This window comes from Neolamprologus brichardi, chromosome 14, assembly GCF_056152115.1.
Source record: "Neolamprologus brichardi isolate AB-2024 chromosome 14, ASM5615211v1, whole genome shotgun sequence".
Taxonomy (NCBI): domain Eukaryota; kingdom Metazoa; phylum Chordata; class Actinopteri; order Cichliformes; family Cichlidae; genus Neolamprologus; species Neolamprologus brichardi.
Window position 1 is genome coordinate 27,186,271 of NC_142117.1, and position 22,625 is coordinate 27,208,895.

A 22,625-nucleotide genomic window follows, 5' to 3' on the forward strand; every position below is an offset into this window, starting at 1 on the left:
GATAAGCAAGATAAGTGGTTAAAAGATCTTTGATAGCGCAAAGGACAAAGCAGGTGTTGACATATATAGAAAGCATTACGGGAGCTATACGTCATTACGGTGATACTGAAATGTACTCGAGCTTACAAGCAGTGAAAAATAGATTATTTGACTTGTATAGGGAATTTATTAAAAAAAATTTAAAAGCAGCTTTTGATGTAATATTGATGTAATATTGTCGAATGTAATTTTTTGTTATTTAGATGCCAGGATGTTCAGTAACAAAAGGGGACAGAACAGCATTACATACCCCAAAAAAAGGTAAACCTTGACTTTGGAATAGTTGCTCATATGAGTTCCAAAAATCAAAAATGAACCAGCTCAAGTTCTTCAAATTAAAAACAAGGGCAAAAAAATTAATAACGTTTTATTTTATCAGTTAAGATATTCAAAATTTTAAACTGTATACTAATTCAAAATCTTTCAAAGCTGAATTTGAAAGTTCAGCTTTCAATAAATGGAATATTTCAAATTCATTATAAAATGCAAAGCCTGCTACTTTTCAAAGCTCCTCTTAAATCTTCCGCGTGTAAATTTGAATTTAAAAAAAAAAAGCATTAAAACATTAAATGCAGCTGTCCAACAGAACAGATCTCTTCCTGTACTCAGCAGACGAGCACTCATTTGAAATAACACTGCAGATGTCATTTATGCTAACAAGCATTTTGTGTGCTGAGTCTCTCGCAGGCCACAGCCCATCAGTCCCGTACCTGCCAGCATGATAAATGGTTGCAGAAGCAATTCGGCCAATTTGAAAGAGTGTGTAAATTAGGCCGAGGATTTCTTTATTACCAGCACAACTGTCTTGCCCACATACATACGTAAGACAAACATGATCAGAGAGATTCTATAAAACCACTGAGATGTGTGCATCTGAATCTCAATCTGAGCGGGAGCTAATGAATTGTTTAGCACGTCCATAATGAGAAGTGATTTGTGTTTCCTTGGGTACAGGAGGACGTGACTTTCTGGCTTTCTTTATGTATCCACTGCCACTATGGATTAGCCCTGCTCAGCATGTCAGGGGCATTTCACTGATCTAACCATCCTGTTGTCTCTTCTTTCCCTACACAACACTCAACAACTCATAAACAGAAATTGACTTCGACTCCTGTAGGGAACACTGGAGGCACAGATGGCATTTAGCTTCAGATTCACTCTTGTCTAAATATTTCATCTCTCAACAAGCCAAATGAATCCTCTCCATTCTAATACATATATAATTTGACAACAAGCTCAGAGACATCCACTCTGTGTAAATACGATATGACTAAAACGAATATCTCCCTAGTTGTATAATAAGTATATCATGAATAATTGATGACCCCCTAATCATAACGGAGAGGTAATAAGGCTTTCTCACCACTCCACATTACATCCCTGTTTCTGAGCAGCCTACAGCCGGCCTTAGGCGGAAAATGCATGGAGGAGAAAATATGTGCAAATATGAGTTCATAACCATGTTTGCTATGTATGGATGGTTTAAAGTAAAAACAAAGATGTAGAGTTTAGTAGCTTTAGAAAACATATTCCATCAGGAGACTGAGTGTAACCAGTAAATATTTAAGCAATTTTAAATCTGAACTTGGATCTGTGAAATGAAAATTACAGTATGAAAATGCCTTTAAGGCAAATGTTTTGGAAAATTTATGAGAAAAATAACACAGGCCCGAATTGCAGGTCTTGCAGTTGCGGTTGCATAGTTTGTTGATTACATAGTGGAGCTGAGCAGGCAGCTCAGGCTGAAGGACGGGTGGGAGGGGGGTTACACACAAGAAGAAAAAAAAAAGAAAAGAAAGAAAGCAAGCACTGTCTTTCTGCAGCTGTGTATGCCAGACTGGATTATCTTCTTATATGTGTCAGTCAACATAATCAGTACAACACACATTAACGTTTTGGAGTAGAATTCCGTTTTATTCACAGAAGAAGTGCCTGGAGCATGTGAAGCAAACTGGGTGAGGCTGTTATTCTACTGACCTGTCAGTTCTTCCTCCCCTTTCATCCATCTGATGTAGGCGGCTGGCTTGCCGCCAATGGCTGTGCAGGTGAGCTCCGTCTCGTTCCCCTCGCTGACCACGTCCTCGCGGCTCTCGATGATTGGGCTGCCTGGCGGGACTGACCCAGAACAATGGCAGAGGCAGCACATAGACACACAGACAAAAATCTATTAAAACTTTACAATAAAGTTTCAAATACTTAAATACTGGGTAAAGTCACTATTCCTCACTATTAGTAAGCTACCTGTTCATATTGATCGTCAGTGAATACATAAGTTTCAGCTTTTACTGATTTACAGTGCTGTCCATAACAGTTGAGACGATGATACATTTTTTTGTAGTTTTGCATCTGTGCACCATCACAATAAATTAATCAGTCAATATGTGATGGAAGCACACAAACTTAACAAACTGGTTATACGCAGTTCCCCATTTTCAAAATCAATATAAACATAAAGACTCTTTGTACTTGGATGGAAAAACTTTTAGAACCCACAGACATCACAAAGTGTTGTTTCCCCCTTGAGATGCTCCGCTACCCCTTTACTGCAGCCACCTTTGTATCAAATAATGGAAAAGCATGCTCTGTTGAGCTCAGATCATGTGACTGACTTGGCCATTGAACAATATCCCATTTCTTTACCTTAAGAAACTCTTGGGTTGCTTTTGCGGTACGCTTTGGGTCATTATACACATGTACTGATCAGTCTGCAGCATTTGGTTGAATCTCTTCTATCAGCAGTCGCATCATCACAATGCTGCCCCCACTATGTCTAACAGATTTCATCCTTTTCCCATCATTCTGGTATTTCATTTGTCCAAAGATCTAACCTGACCTTTGTGCTCTTGAGTGTAATTAGTGGTTTTCACCTTCTAAACTCTCTGCATTTCCATTCATGAATGCATCCCCGAATTGTGGACTGTCTTCTGCCTAATAATGGCATTAACATTTCTCATATTTAAAATTACATTAATGACAGCAATAAATGACAGCACGTCTGCTGTATTTGTCATAAAATAACAAGGGAATAGGCCTCACATGGCAATGAGACTACTTGCCAGTCAATTAGACCAATAATTTACATTTTTTCTTGAATTAAACCTGTAAGTCTGCACTTCGATCACATATTGTTGAAATTACACTCCACTGCGGTGGTGTACAGAGGCAAAACTACAAGTATTGTATCTTCTGTATGAGGAATAATAATTATAGATTCAATATAAGGACTCACATATCTCAGCGAATTCTTGGAAGGAGATGGACACGATTATACAAAGAAGTGGAATAGCTTGAGCGACATATATACCAAACAAAAAAAAAGACACTACTGCAAATAAAGGGGATCCGAGAAGGAAAAAAGAGCCAGGATTTTGTTTGTTTCTATTGTGGCTAGCACTGCATAGGTGCACCACAAGGCAGTTAACAGCATGCACAAGCATGAATGCTAGCAATGGCATCATAGTAGGCACTTAAAAGACTCCCTACAGTAGTTTAAAGCAGCTGTTAGTGTGAGAGGTTGAAAATGATGTTGCCTCACCAGCTATGACACATATCTAGTCTTTTCGCAGATTTTTGGGGAAGCAATAACAGAAATACTCTATTTTCTCTTAAAAAAGAAATGAAACTTGTGTGAATGTGGCAAGGATAAACTACAGGCTAACATTAAGCAGTGTTCTGTTATTGTCTAAGGAGATCCAATCTTTTCCATGTTCTCGTTTGAAAGCATGCACAATCCAAGCAAAGCTTTAATTTATAGTGTTGACCTTATGGAGAGTAGAAAACAACTGAAAACAAATAAACTCTTTTTTGTTTGTTCTGCTGTGAGGTTGTGACATATCATCATTTCATGCTGATATAGTGAACTGGTTCATATTTTTAAATCATATAATTATCATTTATTTAAAGTTTCGTTATACCATCTGGAAAATGGAAGCCTGATACTAGTTTGTATATTTGATAACTTTGACGATTTCTACCAACTCACATGAGAAATATAGTTTTATTTAGATGCTACTAGAATAGACAAGCTGTTACAGACTAAAATATATTTTCATTTGTAACAGCTTGTCTGCATTTCAGATGCTTTTGCAGTTGTTCATATCATACCTGTCTAAATGAACGGACGTGTGCTTATTTTAATCACTGCAGGTGCCTACACAAGAGGTCATATGACTCACATTTTTATTTTATTCATCCCAAGAGGGGCTTAAGAAGCTGATATGAGTTGTGTGATAATCTGCATAGTGTCGCGACAATCCATCAAACAAGTGGCGGACCAACAAACCACATTACCTCAATTACTGTTGTTTTTTTTATTAGGTGAGTAAAGGGAGTTTGTGATGCATTCATTAACACGTACCTACAGCTAGCATGAGTCACGAATCTAGCTCCTTGCATTTCTTTTAAGCTTATGTTAAACAAGCATATGTGATTAGAACCTATGGGTGTAAAACGAGGATGGGGAACAGTTCTCCCTCATCCCTTGTATTACTCATCACAGCAAACTTGCTGAACTTCAGTTACTTGAAAGAAAAAAGTCAGCAGGGTGCTTTTTTCAAGGACTCTTCAATGCAACCCTTGGTTCAGAAATACTGCAGCTAGGTTTCAATTGTACAACTAGAGTAATTACTTTAAAGTGCTTTTAATTCCTTTCAATCCCCCAGGATGTCTGCATGTATAATAAAGCTTAACTAGAGTAATTTCACTCCAAAGCATCAAAGTGTGGCACAGCTGACTCTCAATAGGGAATCATTTGGAGCAGCCAAGTCAACATTCACCGGGATTCACATAGTCAACACAGCTGCCAAAACCAACGCGGTCTGAGCCATCAGTTTCAGCATCTGCTCCTTTTCGTTATGCTGTTGAGCACTGCGAGAGCCTAATTGGCTGACATTTTGTTTCAGTTGCTAAAGATAACAGGATCAAAGATGACTATTATTTCATATTCACCGTCTATAATGGAGCAAAATACAACAAAAGACTGCGCGTGAGGTTCACACATGTGTCCTCACACCTACCTAGGACAGTGATGTCTGCGTAGGCTTCCTGAGGAGGATCTGTGTAGAGCTGGCACACATAGCGTCCCTCATCGGAGAGTGACACATTGGACAGAGACACCCGCAGTTCGTTGTCAGAGAAATTCACCAGCTGGAACCGGCTGTCCTTGAGAGCTGTGGGGATACATGTGAGACAGAGACAGTGAGGATTCAGAGTACAGGGACACAAACACGGGACATGGGGTGAGAAAGAAGGGGGACGGGTGGGGGAAATGGGAAGTGGTGGAGAGTGGTGAGAACGAGAGAGAGGACGGAGAAAGACAAAAGAGACAGTATAGAAGAAAATGAGACTGAGGAGAGAATGTGGTGGGCAGAGTGCTGCTCTTTTGTGGGCTTTCTCCTTAATTGAGTAAAAGAAAAGTGAGTTTCAAAATGATTCATACAAGTTGATTTATAAAGTAGCTTTACAGTCCAAAGAGCACTCGCAAAGAAAGGAAAGTGTGAAGAGTGCTCATGAAGACTCCTAACAAGCTAGGAACTCTTAAAATGGGCTGCGGCTGGTCATGGATGGATGCATCAAACTCACATATTCCAGAAAAAGGAGAGGCATTCAAACATACATAATGAATTAAATCACTGTGTGCAAGAAGAGAGGCTCGGATGCCTCAAACTCTAAATCAAAAGTAGACAAGAATATGTATACTAATGCCTGTATAGACTGGCTGAAATTTCTTTTAATGTCATCAAACTAGGTTAGCCATCTCTGAGTTTTACCCACTGCGTTTCATTTAGGTCAGCCCTCATCCCAGAGCACTCTTTTACATAAACAGCTTTGGTTGATTTGATTGGGAGCCCTTTTGATGTTTTGACCTGCCTTCTTTATCAAGCCCTCTCTGCATCTGTCGAGCTAACGAACTCAATTCAGCCCCCTTAAAGCGCAGGGAGTTTATTATTCCCATCAGGCTTTACACTTAGCATCATGATCATTACCCAAGGTCTCGGGGCAGTGTCAACATGAAACCTCATTCCCTGATATAATTTGAGAGCTCTTTGGAAGTCTCTCCTCAAAGGGAAACAATGACACTGATGCACTTTGAGAATCCGAGCACCTGCTAGGGAGGGAAACCCTTCACTTGTGAGATGCTGATGGCAGTTTACACAAAGCTGTTTCATAACTGGCTCGCTGCTTACATAAGAGCGTGGATGATGCACAGTGTCTGCTGTTTATTAGAATGTGCATATTTTCACCAAAATATGTCTAATGATTACATTCATTAGCCTATTAAATATCAGGAAATATGATGGCTTTATGAAAAAAATAATCTCACATTAAAATGTTATCCGGTCTAAGATCATGCTTATTAATATAAAAGTAGAACATATTCCAACTCAAAGAGCTTAAAAGAAAGATAATTAGTTAATTGTCTTACAATTTAGGCAAAAAATAGCAACAAACAGTCCATTGTTCATCATGTAAACTCACAAGTAAATCAATAATCACAGCAGCCAGTGAGACTGCTCTCATCAGGAAGTCAGAAAGTCAAATTCAAGGATTGGACATCCTTTCTCTGGTGCTTTGAAATGGTGATGAGCTAATCAAAACTGAGAGCTGTAATCACATTTGCTGTGCACAACAGTACTAGGTCCACCAACCAGCAGCCGGAACTGTTTAATGAATCAAAAAAATTGGTAAGAATACATATATATGATCTGTGTACTTTTTGTACTTTTCTTGGAAAGCCTTTCATAATCAAAGTGCAATTTATAAACAGTTTTGGGATCACATTACTTGTGTCAATCTGTAAGACACATTTAGTTAGAATGGGCCTTAAGTTATGGTCCTTGAACACTTAGAAAGAGAGTGACATCTGGACTTTCTCTAAATGCTCCGATGATCCAATGCTTCACAGTATCCTACTTATGAAGTCCTTCATGAATACACATTTATTTCCTGTCAAATTTAGAACACTTGTGGTATATTTTATATCAGTAATTTAGTATTTGTGCCTGTACATTACAAGTAGGGCTGCAGCGGAAAAGGGGGATGTCTCATATTTCTGTGCTCCAATCACAATTTAGGAACATTTAAATCAAAACGCTCGCTTATGGTGCCAGGTCCCCACCGTATACTTATAAAGTAGATTGGCTGAGCTTTTGCATATTAAAGTCAAATATATTTCAATCAGCCACAATTCTTCTTGTCGTAAAGAAGTACTGCTATAACCGGCGCACTTGTTACGACAAAGCAGTGATATGGCATTTGCACTGAGTTTCTAGGCATCAGAATCTTGTAAATCCAGCGCTTAGTCTATTGCAGCTTGGGTTTAGATCTCTGCCAACTCCTAAGCTTTTTACTGATGCGTGAAGATTGATGAAAGTGAAACAAGGTGGTAAAGTTGTTCCTAGACCGCTAAACAATTAGCTGAAACTTGTTGTAAAGCTCAATAAAGTCTAGGAAAGACGCAGCTTTTGCTGGTAATTCTCTGCACACTCCTAACTATAAATGAACCCTTTCACACTGTCACATTGGGTTGACGCTCTCACTTTATTTGTATTTAAAAAAAATAGTCTTTATAACAGCCTTATAACTGTAACAGCAACCAGTTTCCAGAAGCTCTAAACCTAAGCTCTAAGTCTGACGTTGAAACAAAAAGCCTTTCGGCAGTATCATTTTAAACCTTTGTAACACAAAGTCAGACAACTCCTGAGAAGATGCAGTGAATAAATAATGGTGTTCAATTGCATCACCATCCAAAGAGGTCCACCTTCGCTGATAAAGGCTCATTTTTCCCATTTCAGATGACAAGTCTGCCAAATTGCATGTCATTTCGCATGTATCTGGCACAATAAATGGCTCACCCTAACAAGACTCGCTCCGCTTCTACCTGTGACATAATTCATCTTTATTTGCTGCAGCAGAAATTTGTTTATATGGCCTTCACTGGTACTGTAAAGCTGTTATCGTTTTGGTATTTGTGTGCGTATCTGTGTTTCTGCGGCTGCCGCTTTGCTTGTAGCCACTGTTCTGGCTCCTGGTGTGTCTCTGTGTCACTGCTGTTTACTTCCTTGTATACAAAGATCTGCCACTGTGTCAGGCGGCCCCGTTGACAGGTAACAATGCCACTGGCCGAGGGGGGTCCCAGCAGAACCAGCAGTCCTTTAGGAACAGAGCCTAGAATAGCGCTGCTATGGGGTTCACTAAACCCCATTACCAGAAGCACAAACATGCAGCGGCGGACCAGAAACACTCCAGCCAAACATATACTCAGATCTAATCGTGGATAAACAAAACTGCTTGTTTTTTGTAATTGAAGGCGGCACTGCACTGAGTTAGGCGGAGAAAATGCCACGTTTATAGGCCCGCTTGGAGCGCCTCGACAAAGCACGAAGAGGAAAATGTTGTCTCAATATCATGGAAAGATTTCCTTAGCAGTGCTGATCTAAATTTGATTGTCTCTGTGATGTAACAGTGAATTATTCACCGTTGCTTTTCTATCTGCTCTTTGGTGTCAAAATAAATATTGTTTTAGGTGTAGAGCACAACATGATCTTTGCTATTTTACAGTCCATTCTTCTCTGCCATATTGTGAGACAGCTTTAGGCATTTTGTACAAATATGACAAAGATGTGTACTCAAACTCCCCCGATGCTCTTCGCGAGTGAGAAAATGGAACACACGTCTCACTACCTAGACTTGTGAAACAGCTGGGACGCAATATAGACCGAAATGAAGGGTGTTCCTCGTTCACCTTGAATCTTGGCTCAGATCCCAGATATAAACAAGTTTTTTAAAAAAAGCAGAGACAAAAACTCAGTTCGGAGTAGAAGTAGCCCATATGCTCATGCATAATCATAATGTTCAATATCCTAATCTAAGAGATTATCGTAAAATCGAACAGTGACAAGGACACAAAAGTATTCCCATTATGGTAGCATTGTTAATTATCTCATATCAATCTTGCAGTATTCTTAGCCTAATGACTTGTGTAAAAGAGCCAGAAAGTCAAGGACAGATGGAATCATGTTTGCACAGAAAATCTGACAAAAAGCTGGAGCTGATGTTGTAGCGATATCTGATATCTTCACGGTAATGCCAAACACAGGACAATTCCTTTGAACGGGATGTGTTGACAATTGTTGCAGCTCTTTACGTGCAACAATCGCACAAAATAAGCAAAATAAGCAGAAAGTCTAAACGAGAGTGTAGACGAGATGTTGTGGACAAGCTAATGAGGAGAAATATGATGTTCCACTATGCTGCAGGAATAGGCTGTTTATGATTAATCTGTTTATTGTGTTCTTTGACAATTGACTAAAAAAAAAAATATTGGTGAGAAATGCACAGGATCATTTCAGGCTGTCACATCTCAGCTCTGCTTAAGTGGTGTCACGGTCTGTGGAGACAGGCCGTGCGGTGGTGTGTGTGGTGGACCCAGGTGCGAACACAAGTGAGTAGACGGGAGTGAACTTAAACTGAAAGCGAGACTTTAATATGGCTAATGACACAGAGTTCAAACAAAGCAGAAATACAGTGACTAAACTAAACTATAACTAAACTGGGAAACTAATACTGTGATAAATTATGGAGACTCAGAGAACTATGACGATGACTGCAAAGACTGGCCGTGAAAACATGGAGGGTGGGAACACAGACGATGCGACACAGACTGAATGAAACACAAAGACTAAATACACATAAGGGATGATCAAGGGAAGTGGAAACACATGAAGGGGAACAGCTGATATACATGAACCTAATGACAGGACAGGGAAAGTGAAACTACATACACTGACATTAGACACAGACTTTCAAAGTAAAACAGGAAACATGGGGATTAGACGTGACCTGAACTGACCACAGACATGACACATGACAGGTAGACGCACGGACCAGGGAGACTGAATACAGGAGGAGATGACATAAACAACTAAGAAACAAAGGACTAAACAGCAACCTCGAAATTAACTAGATAAACTAAACTAGGGCACAAATGAATACCAAAATATATAAGAACTCAAACACTGGGTCACAGACCCAGCCCATGACAAGTGGAGGTAAATTTTGTAACTTTCAATAGAATTTTTTGTTTTGTTTTTGCAATAGATTATAAATTATTCCACTTGACAGTGAGGAAAAAATTCTTAATAGGTTACAGTTTTTGTTGTTGAAGTTTGCAAGTGGGTATTTAACATGGAAACTAATACACACATTGCAGATTAAATTATACCCTGACAGATTCTTGCACCATAGTCTTCTGGAAGAAGAGCCATTATTATAACCTTATTTTGCTTATTATTAATACGATTAGGATAAATTGAATAGTAGTAAATGCATATGTGTTATTATCATTATTATTTTATTATTCCTTTATTTATCCAGGTAAAAATCTAATTTCTAAGAGAGACCTGGGATCATGGCAGCAAAAGCCAAACACGCATACAACACATAATGACATAACAATTTAAAACAAATGCAATTTTCCACACAAATATGTGAAAAACAATATACGACATTAGGTCATTAAGAGCGACATTAAAAACAGTCGCACTGACTAAAAGAGGTATTCTCTTGTTCTTCTAAATTTACCCCCAAGGTAACCATTTCTGACAATTTCAGCTCCTTCTGCCGATTATTCCAGGAAGTGGGAGCACCGTATCCTGGACTATTATCACAGGGTCATATTATCATCATGACCCCGAGTTTTTGAGTCGGAAGACTTTTGAGTTGAGTTTCAGTTTTTCAAATTGCTTTGTTCTGTGTTTGATTATTGTTTGCTTTGGTTTTGATATCTAGTAGTATTGTTTGTTTGTTTTTGGCTACTTGTGGTTTTGGTCTCCCCATTTGTTTTATACTATGTTTTACTCTGTTCTGTTCTTATCTAGGTTTAGTTCAGCTGTCTCTTGTTCCCCTGTTGCTTCCACTTTCTTTGGTCACCCCTCAGTGCACCTGTCTGTATAAATGAACGATATAACACCTCTGTTGTGTTATATCGTTTACTCCTATCTCCGAGTCCCTGTTTGTCTTTAATTCCTAGTTATCGCCCAGTGTTTCTGGATTTATCTCATACCTGTTTGGGATTTCTGTTATTTTTTTCCTTTGGGCTTTTTTATGGAATTTGTTATTGAATTTCTGTCAGTCACTTCTTGTTTTAAACTCTGCCTCTCTGTGTCCTTGCATTTGGGTCCTCACATCAACACACTCCAGCTTTCAGCAGCTATGATTTAAAATGACCAAAATAAAAGAGTAATAGTAGTAGTAGAAGTAATCTATTTTGTTTGTTTACTAGATGTCAACCCCGAAAAGCCCAGATACTGTGCATAACTATCAAAATCCCGAAAGTATTTATACCAGCGGGAGTATGCCAAGAGTGACCAGGCTTATCTTACCAGTGCCAAACTACTGTATAAAAGTCCTAAACATAAAAAATAAAAGATCTCTAAAACTCACAATACAAATATTCTTGGTATCTGGTACTGAGGATTAAAAGAAATTGGATTTCTTCTATTTTCTAATTGTTTGCACTCATGGTCATTGGTGCAAACAAGGACCATGAGTTTGCATTTCAAGGCTTCATGCTTACAAGCACAATACAGGCGCTAACTGACAAATGCTTTTCTTCAAAAAAGGAAGAATGATGACGACTCACAGCAGAAAGACATCTTGTGTGTGTGTGTGTGTGTGTGTGTGTGTGCAAGACACACTGGCACTTACGTCTAACGTCTTTGAAGTAAATGGTCTGTCTGTTGGGGTTGAGCAGCTGGATGACGGAGTCATCGTTGTTCCTCACTCTGCAGCTGATGGTGGCCGTTTCCCCCTCAATCACCGTCACGTTGTCAGTTGCCAGATTCTGACCTTCGACTTCACAACGCAGGCGGAAAACACAGAAGCAAAAAATACATTTGAAATGTGGAGCAAGCATCTCTGTCTGGATATTTAAAGTATCTTAAATATTTATGTTTCTAACAACAGGGACTGCATGTCAACACACGCACAGTGCAAAGATACGTGAATAGACCGTGTAGATTGTCTGTTTGCAGCCATGTCTAATCCTTTTAATATAAGAGCCATGTGCAGTGTTTGTCACTATTGATCTCCCCCAGCTCAGAGTGGGCCCTGTGAGTCAGTGCCAGATGGGCTGTAAGCTCTGCTGCCCACGAAGGTAGGGAGTGAGGAGAGGGTAGGAAGAAAAAGAGACAAAGAACGAGTGTAAGAAAGTGGCAAGTAGTAGATATGGGCGGGGTGGAGGAGGTGAAGAAGAGAGGGGGAGTTAAACAGAGCACGAGAGAACAGAGAGAGGAGAGATGAGCCGAGTTGGATGCTGTATATGGTTAAGCTTTATCAGAGCCCTCCATCTGAGGTTCCATGTGACCAATGTGTGCTCAGTGGTTCTGTTCTGTATCTCTAGGAATAAAAGTGCTGTAAGCATCTGAGTCACTCTCTGTACACTGGCATTGTTGCCACTGACAGACCCTGGACCTTGTCATCGTAACTTACACCTCACACCAAACCCCCCGCACACAAAAAGCCTTGCTTTGTTTCCCCTGTCTTTGGAGAGAAAGAGGAAGAGAATCAAAAGTCACCTTGTGCTATATTTATCTGGCAGGAGCCAAAAAAGCGTAAGAAGAATGGAGAATACGTTTTAATGCTTCAGATTCACACCAGCGGAGGAACAACACTCTAAGCCACAGCCCCAAGAAAACATCAAAAGCACATTTGCATGCCCGAGTTGTCAGACACCTCTATTGCATTCTGACATTTACAAAGTGGAGGGGGGGGCAAAAAACGCCTGCATTTTCAGATAGTGATAATGGGAATAGACAGGCAAACTAACATGATTCAAAATGAACTCTGTGAATGCGGCAAGCAATAAGAAATTAACCTCCTGTGGAGAAAAGCCCCTCAGACCTGTCTGATGCAATGAACTACCCATTTCATTCCACTCTGCTGCCGGGGCTCAGGCTCAGAACAAAAGGAAGGTAATAGGTAAAAACAGCCACAGATTATGTCCAACAAGTACACAATACAGTCAATTAAAGGTTTATCGTAAATAGGTAATATTTACTACATGCTAATGTGGTTGAGGACAATTTCATGTAATACTGCTGAACAGGCATGGACTAAGAATACGTCCAAGAATAACTGCTCAGATAGGACAACAATGACTGAGTGTGTAAATGAGAGAGTACATGAGAAAATGCAAAAAAGGTCTGAAGCCCCATCTTTTTCAGCACATTACCTCTGACTGATGGATTGTAATGCATATAAAAATGGAAATGAAATCTATGTTTTAACGTAACATATATATTAGACCTTTAGTTTCCCTCGTGTAAAAACAACCCACAGCAAATAATGAGTGGATAGTGCACATGCAGATCAGAAAAGTGTGGATCCCACCTACAAGTCAGTGCAAAATTGTGCACAATGACACAGGCTGAATCCATAGAGGAATCACCACAATCTACCTGAAAAAACCGTGTAACGGTTAACTGTGAAGGCTTTAAAGTAAAAAAAAGTAAAAAGTAATACATTGTGAAAGCATCTAATTCGTATCAAAGAATATACATCTTCAAAATACAGTAAAAAAAAAAAAAAAAAAGCTGCACACTGTCTAAAAGTGTTCCAGAATAATCTCAAAACTCAATATTGTAATCTAAATAGCATCATTATACAAGCCTGTGAAGTACCTGGTAGATTGTGGTGATTCCTCTATGGATAATAAATGGATAATAAATCAATAAACACTATGTATTGTGACAATCCTGCTTCCTAAAATATAAGTTCTAACAGCTACACTATATTCCCCTTTACAATTGAACGCAAACCTACTTTCTCTTCAACAAAATACCTGACAAGCGAGTTCACGGAGAGGTGTAACGGTTCTGAAACGTAGGCCAAACTTACAATGCAAAAATCCCTGGCTTGCTATAGCAGACTGTATACCAGTGTGACAATACCTTCCACACTCCTGCCCAACCCCCTGCCACAAATGTTGAACTTTTATTACATTTCTAATACAAGCAGTGATAGATGATTGAATGATAAAGACCTTATAAAAGTTAACCTAAGGAGAAAAATTATGTGACAGCCAGAAAGACAGGAATGGATTTATCATTGTAGCTAACTGCAAGGGCATTACTGGTACGCTAGCCAGGCTTTATGGTTAAACACAGAATTAAACAGGCTTTTTCTGTGATAGCGTAACAGCACGAGTTTAAAAACAGGCTGAAAAGTAGCATAATCTGATCCTCATCCTCACATATGAAGCAAAACCATGTTGAAGAGTTGTAACCAGGGGATCATGTGTCGGAAGAATCAGTTAATGGCTGTTAAAAGAGTTCATTTTCTCATGTGCTGCAGCCTGGCGTTGCTTCCAGCGACATCATGGACATACGTGTACCTTTTAACACATTCCTTTTTCATCCTCATTCTCGTGATGTGTTAATGGTGCAGATGCAAAGTGGCGGTCGCAAAACTTCAAGGATCTGGTTAACTACTGAGGAGGATCATTGTTTTTATGTGCTATGTAATTTCGAACGTGCCTTTTGAAACAGCTCAAAGAACATACAAACTATTTTGTGCAGTCTGACAAAATGTGTCTGTGAGTTAAATGTAAAATCGTGAGGAAACATGTCTATATGTGACACAGAGAGATGGATAAAGATGTAAGAAGAGGAGGAAAGGAGAAGACGGGAGACTATTTTCAAAGGTAAGCACAGCTTAGCAAGTGAAATGTTACACACTGGCAATGTTAAGCTTGCATATAATGTCCTAATTCATTGCAGAGCTTTTAAAATCATATACTGGATCTACACAAGGTGTGTTGCTGAATTATGTTCTAGTGAAATATCTTGTAAAACAAACTGAAGTATAGTGTGTTTGTGTTACTCAAACACTGCATTAAAAACTAGGCAGTTTAGTGCAGGCTAACCTGGTTAGCTTACAGTATTGTGATAAAGTCTTCAGTAATGGACTGGTTACATACAGGGTAACAATTAGTTTACATTTACTCACCAAATTCGACCTTTCATAATAGCTGTATAGCATCTAGGGATTGGAAATCTAGCCATAAGGATTGTGTAAGCCCTACTTATAAGTTGCTGAATTCAGTAGAATAACAAGCTGTGAATATTGGTGTTACAACACAGGTCAGCTGGTCACAGAGTATACAAAACGTGTGACTATTTGAGTTCTTCTTTTCTCCAAGCTGCACTGCTACACCTGTGAAATCCCACTTTAACCCCAGGTTGTAACCTTTAGTCATTTAGGAGACTTTCTACTCATTTTTTCTTTTAAGTTAACTTTTCAGATTAGATTAGGCACAAACACTACTCAAAGAAGAAGCTGGAGCTCATGTCAGCTTCTCCTCAGTTTCTGAGGGTTGGTTTCAACCATCTAATGTGATTTGTTGCCTGAAAAAGGGAAGAAAGCAAAAACATAAATGGCAATGATATGTTGACTTGACTACAAATGTATTTGAATCCAGGAGATGCCTCCCTTGAGAGTGCAGTTTACTTGAATAAGGAAGTAATTTCAAGGAAACAGGGCTCATTGTGAGGTGAAGGAAAAATTCAATATGACGGCAATTCAGGGTTTGTTCTGATGAGCTGCATTAGTTTAAAGTCAGTATTCTGGTCTCATGGGTTTCAAAGAATGTTATTAGTCTACAAAAAAACCTATATCAGACTTTAATCACAGCTTTTAAAGTCTCCAGTATCACATAATTTGCTCCTGACCCATTAGCAATATGGTGTATGAGAATGACTGAATCAGTGATAAGAAGAAAGAGGCACTTTCTAGCTACACTAGTTGTTTACCATCTAAAATAATAGAATAAAACAAGATAATGGTGAGCATCAAATCAAAAATGACCTCACGCGAAGATTTAAAATGTGGATGCAACATCTAGTATATGTGCAGCTCCTCTGTACACTACATAATAGTGTTTTTAGGCAAAAGCGAAGTCTAGTGTTTTGATGTCTATTTCATTTCATTGCTGTAAAAGTAATATATTTGGCAGTCAAACCAGCAACATAGAGCAGCAGCCTCAAAGCAAGGTTATTCAGCTCCCAATCTGTTGGGCTGAGAGAAAGGGAACGCAAAAGATAAATTCTCCATAAGGTTTAGCAGCCCCAAGCAAGGTTGGTCCCCCTCCAATATCCTAGCCTAGGCTCATCTCCAATTCAAAACACACATAAATAACGTCGCTGTGATTAGCAATCCCATCAAAGTAAAAACAGGCCACTTTGTGGAACATGGAGGGTTTTCGCAATTGAAGTAAACATTTTCAATTGCCTCGGCATCCTAGTCATGATTGGGTGCAAATGAGGAAAGGCAGTCATTAATTCTGGGTGGTGGGTGGGGATGAAGGGGGGAGTGGGCAGAGGCATGGCACAGATGACTGGCTGATAAATTCACACTCATTCCAGCAGCTGTCTGGGAGAGTAAAGTGCCTGTATCTCTACACATGGCTGCCCTCCTGTTCCTGCATCACAACATACTGAATGAAACAGTCAGAGGGAAATACAGACCTTCAAAAGTCTGTGTGCTCTCCAAGGGGATGTACAATCTGGCATGAAGTGTCTGGCGCGGAGTCTCGGTTCATCAGTCGTACTCAAAATGCAAAACGGCACAAACCTGACCAATTTTTACAAAAGTTGACGAAATCAGGAAATATTAGGGGGTCGGCTCTTCCATCAGAAGTTCGGAGACAGGCACCTTTTGAATGGAGCTCGCGCTTTCTTTGAACTTTTCTCTCTTGTTTTCACATCAAAAGACATGAAAGGGGCAGCAAAAAGCAGGATAGCCAGCCCCCAATTCCTCTCCCTTGAGTCACTGCTGTCTGCAGCAGTCATGTCCTTTCAAGGAACAACCAGGACTATAGACAGTCATTAACAATAAAAGTTTCTCCCTCTCTTTCTCTGATGCTGCCTTTTTGCACTCTATCCCTCTCAGTCATTAAATCCTGATCCTCATGATGAAATGCTGTTTTAAGGATGTTCACAAGAAAGAAGGCCTGTGTCTCAGGGTATAATTAGCGCTGTGCCATTTCTCTTAGACCTGCATGGAAAAGCTTCAAAAAAAATAATTCGTACCCCCTAATTTGACCATCTTTTTTTTTTTCTAACTAAATATAAGCTCTCTTAGAAGCTAAGGGTGCCCGTTTGTATAATGATGCTGCAACACAACTAGAAAAAAGGATGTCCTGCCTGAAAAAGCATCTTTTATCAACTAAAGTATTACAGTGTTGTTTTTCTCACAGAAACGAAAGACTCCAGCGGGTTTATAAATCACACTCATCAGCGGTAGCAGCTCTTTAGAGATGATTTTTAAGCGAATAAAACTGCAAAGATATGAGAAATCCCTTTGAATGATTCTCACTAGGTCTGCACGCTCACTGTTTTCACTGTTTGTTTTTGTATTGGTCCATGAAAGGTTAAACACCATATACTACACTCACAAGCTACTTCATTAGGTACACCTGTTCAACTGCTCTTTAATGACACCACATAACCATCCAATCACATGGAAGCAACTCGATACATTTAGGCAATTCAAGTGACTTTGAATGTGGTATAATCGTTGGTGCCAGATATGCTGGTCTGAGTATTTTAACCTCCTAGGACCCGGCGTCCACATCACATTTTGGGTTGTCTAGACCACAATACTAAACTTTGCTCTTTCAAATGGCTTTCAAATGAGCCATATTGTTCAAAGGGGCACAATTGTTGTTTCTCATTTTGTTTTTGTACTCAGGCAAAATGCTGCTGTGTTCAGACACCAAATAAAGAGTTTTGCACATCATTACTCGATTGTAACTTTATAGTGTCCTATCAAACACTATAAAGCCAAATACCAAAGAGAAATTAAAAATGCATGCCATGAAAGAGTTCGGGTCTTAGGAGGTTAAAAACCACAATGTCACAGCGATTTCTAGGGTTTACATGTCTATGCAGAGAAGCATCTCTGAATGCACGACACTCAGCACTGATCACTGACTGAACATTGAACCTTGAACGAGATGGGCTGCAGCAGCAGAAGACCAGACTCCAATCAGTTCGTATGCATTCACCAAAATTAAAGAACGCCGCTTGGTCTGATGAGTCTTTGTTTTTACTGTGACATTAAGATGGTAGGGTCAGAAATTGAAATGGGCCCATCATGTCTTGGATCAACAGTTCAGGCTGCTGGTGTTGGTTTAATGATGTCAGAGATATTTTCTGGGTACACTTTGGTCCACCATCAATTGATTACCATTTTAATGGAACAGCTTAACTGATTATTTTTGCTGTCCAGCCAACAAATCTGCAACAACTGTGTAACAGACGATGACGATATTCACCAAAATCTCTGAGAATTGTTCCAGCACCTTGTTCAAACGGTGCTTTAAAGCAGTTCTGGAGGCAAAAGGTGGGCCAACCCAGTACTAGTATTAGTAATAAGTTAACTAGTAATTCGGTTAAGTTTAGGCACTAATATTATAATATCATGCTTCATTCCATATTAACTCTTTTTTAGTGTTTACTTGCAACACTGTTTACTGTTTACTGACTGTTTACTTACTTTATCCTCTGATAAAGGAGCAGCTTGGGAAAATAACCTTAGTGGATATTCTGTCGTGACAGGTCTTTTTTTTCATAGCCTCACCCCTCAAACTAGGTAATTATGGCTCTTAGCCTGGGAAGTAGCACTGATTTAGTTTATTACAGGATGGAAATTATGTGAAAATACTGCTGTTTACAGCTCGGAAAGAGAGAAAAACACATTGTTAAATTAATTCCTCACACTTTTACTGCTGAGATTCTACTTTTGGAGAGGCTACAGAATGGGAGGAGATTAGCAAAACTTCCATAGTTCGGAGCAGGAATGTGTTAAAACTACAGACAAATTGAAGAGAGAACCAAGTGGCTTGAAAAGAAATCGAAATCAGCCATTACATGTGGTGAAATGTTGATTTGAGAATTACAAATAAAAACAGAGGATCAGAGCTGTGAGCCGACGGCTATCTCCTCCTTCCTGAAAAGAAACGTTATGAACATAACCAGCCATTCATGTAAATATGCACAGATGAACAAACCGCAATGGACAGCCAATCAACAGACACAGACAGAAGCAAGCACTTCCAAATGAACAGCAGGTAGCAAAAAGAAAGATTACCTGTCAGGGTTTCAGCAGCTCCTGTTGCAGCACAGGTGAGAAGGAGAGAAGAAGAGAAAAGAGGAGAGAAAAAAAAACAGACAAGTTGTGAGCAGACAGGATGTAAGCAGGGAGCTATATTCCACTGGTAACAAAAAGCGTATTCATAATTTTTAAATAGGCTTGTTGAAATTCATTAAATTCAAGCTCCATATGCTATTTGTGTAATTTTCCACCAATTAAGACAAATACAAAAGCCGTCATAATGAGTCATTTTTACAATCCAGTCCATTTTTCCACAGGTGTGTGCGATCCCGACGTAATGAGCCATTTTCCTGCCTTCATCTATTTTCCGATGTTACATCAATATAGAGGTACAGAGGGAATATTTGGACTTTGTTTTCTACCCCTTGTGTCCCTGATTGAGATTCCAGCCAGCCCCACTGTGGAGCAGCCACTGCCTGGAGACGCTCCCCTGGGACCCGCCGTGTATCCTGGAGAAGAGAGCACCCATTCGGAACGGTGCCCACCCAAACTGGCATCTCACAGGGCATGGGAGACTGGCGCGTTCCCAAGTCCCTGCAGCATTGCTCAGGGCCTGTACCCTCGGGAGAGCTTCCATCATTCATTGTCTGCTATTCATAAACAACTCTGACACACACACATGCACACACACACAAATCTCTTGCCCCTTGCTGCACATCTACATTTTTATATTTCGCACCATCTTTTATTATATTGACATTTCACACAGACTTTGGTGCTTCTTTACTCTGGCTGTGAGCAATGAGAGCTCGAGTGCCAAGCGTGCTGTACAGTATGGTGAAGTGACTGCCTGTCTAACTTGTCATTGCTGGCTTAATAAGGGTGTAAGGTATGACACATGTCCTTGTTATGGCTCCTTTGTGCATTTTCGACGTGTCAGCAAGTCCCTTGGGACACAAAAATGTGAGTGACAAATCACACATGATGGGAAACAAATTTTGAACGTTGTCCAGGAGCCCGCAACGATATCTCACTAACTTAAAGCTTTGCTTCATCTAAAACACAGCGTGTCAGCCAAAACTTCCTTATATGTGATAATTCACCAGAATGAGGCTTCTGGGCAGTTGATGTAAAAAAAAAAAAGAACTCACGAATAATAGACGTTGATAGACTTGAGCTTGAACGAGCACGCTGCATGTATCCCAGTCCAACCAGCCCTCAGGACAGTCCATAATGAGGCTTTTGAGCTGCTTTAATTGCCAGGTAATTATAATGTTGTAGCAACATTATGTAAATGACTCATTATCATCTTGTATGTGTACCATATCTGCCCTCGTTTTGCTGCAATACTTTGTCAGGACTATAACCCAGAAAAATGCGTCGGCCTGATAGCGGGGCATCTCAGTGTTTAATCTTGTCAACAGAGACCTATATCTAAACACAGAGACTTGTGATATAGTGTAGTGACACCTTCCCTAACCCTTCAGTATGATCCACTTCCTGCTGGTGGCCTCTGAAGGGGCTATAAATAGTGTTTTGGTGGCGGGGGTGCTGTCGTGCAGCGCTCCCCTTCTCTCCTCTGTACCTGCAGCACATTAGGTAGAAGTTATGAGGTGCCAGCTCGCCTGTGATTAGATGTCATGGCTGTCGCTCTGCTTAGACAGTGCTGATAGACAGATTTCTGGGGAAATGCATGTGATGGCATTCGTGCGAGTGCACCCATTGCACCAATATGTCAATCACACTGGATGAGAGCAGGCAGGCTAACCGTCCTCCAAATAATGTCTGTCCTTGTCGCCTCACCTCTTTTCCTTTTCATCCAAATCTCATCTTCCCGTTCTGCACAATGAGCAACATTATGTTCAGAAACACAAAAGTGGAGCATTTCACACTCTCCACCTACATTGATGCTACATTTCCTGCTGGAAACCGGCTCATTGTGAGCATTTGAAAGGGCAGACTCTTGCACCGCAGTATGTTTTCTATACGAAGTGAGGCTCTAAGTGCACCAGTATTCAGGGGTCTGCGTTCAACCCATTGCCACCCCAGTGAATCCATAATAATGCATGCTGTTTTTTAGTCACTGAGGCAAACTAAGATCTCCGGAGACAAATGTCTGTGTGGCAAGAGTGGCACATAGCCTCTCTCTCTCTCTTCCTACTGCTCGGTAAAAGCAGTGGGGTAACACTAATGAGGCAACATTTCTTCCCAGTACTAGAGTGATGCCTTTGAATTAATGTTCTTCCTTTCAGGTAAAACATCCCTTGCTTATTTATGCTCATGATCTGCAGCGTGTTGCATGTCAACCTAGTGTGTGATCACACTGCATAAGAGGACACAACAGAGTGGGATGTTGGAGCTTTGTGTAGTTCCCCATAGAGACACCCACACTGGTTACCTTTGCGACAGTGCATGTGTGTGTGGAGTAATGCTGTCTTACTGTGGGTAGCCCACTGTGTTTTCATTTAATTAGTAGGATCAGAGGTGGGCTTCAAACTTTTTCTCTTCAAGGAAATCGGATGGAGAAGCGGACTCCTGCAGAGTGGACCCAATAAACACAGGCGACTTTTGAGGTCAGAATTTTCACAAAGCAAACTGATGAAAGAAACTCTGCTTTCCTCACAAATAAGATCAAAAACCAGTCTCTAACACTTTACTCTAGTCTTTCTTATCAGTTGTAACTAGTTTTAAATCCCTATTAAACAATTTGTTCAGTTTCCGCAGACATGCTTTATAGATGCCATTTATTTTTTCTGTGAACTGCAGATGAAATGGTTGGAGGCGTCTTCATGACATCTGAGCACGCTCCATACTTTAGCCGAAAGCCTATCTATTCATTTATCAGCAGCAAAACAAATTTGCAGACATTCCAGGTTTATACTGTAGGTAGCCTATTGGCCTAATAGTGTGCATACAAATAGCAACTCCAGGGCTGAAAAATGAAGACTCAAATGTCAAGGCAGCAGTTCCTCTGATGGCCACTTGATGCAGGGTTCAAAGGTGAGTCAGGCCCCGAAGACTCGCGAGTTAAAATGATCAATGATCAGGGGTTTTTTTATAGCAGCTTTCATACCAGTACAAAAAGTGCAGTTTTAATCCCCAAAGCTAATATTTTACATCATGACAATTCACTAGCTGGGCCCATGTTCTCATTTTAGGTTTGGCAGCATTTTTTACTAGATAAAGGCGAATGGCTTCTTCAAGAATTAAGCTGAGGTTTGGGGAAGGCCTCAATGCAGCTCCCAGGCCTGGCAGATCCTCATGTACTAATAAGAAGTGAAGAAGTGAAAGAATTGAAAAAAAGGGAGGGAGGATGGGTCGTCATATATAGATAAGATCCAGAAGGGGCGTGTTTGGAGGCGCGGTCCTGCTCCTGAAATTCAGATAATTTATCTCCAATAGTGTATAACTGTTTTAACAGCCCACCTATTTAAGCTACATTAAGCTATAATGCTATCCATTATTAGCAGCTT

At 40.0% G+C, this 22,625-nt stretch overlaps 1 protein-coding gene across 3 annotated transcripts in view; it reads right to left on the reverse strand.

Moving 5' to 3' along the window:
* The window catches only part of cadm1b (cell adhesion molecule 1b), a 162,672-nt gene that overhangs the window by 35,128 nt on the left and 104,919 nt on the right, over nt 1-22,625 (reverse strand). For 2 of the 3 annotated variants that reach the window (XM_087851053.1, XM_006801572.3), the window contains exons 2-5: nt 19,189-19,209; nt 11,746-11,892; nt 5,055-5,207; nt 2,017-2,154 (exon numbers count right to left, since the gene is read on the reverse strand). In XM_087851053.1, coding sequence (XP_087707179.1) covers nt 2,017-2,154; nt 5,055-5,207; nt 11,746-11,892; nt 19,189-19,209 — 459 coding nt within the window. The remainder of the gene's footprint in view (nt 1-2,016; nt 2,155-5,054; nt 5,208-11,745; nt 11,893-19,188; nt 19,210-22,625) is intronic. The other variant, XM_087851052.1, reaches the window with a different exon arrangement.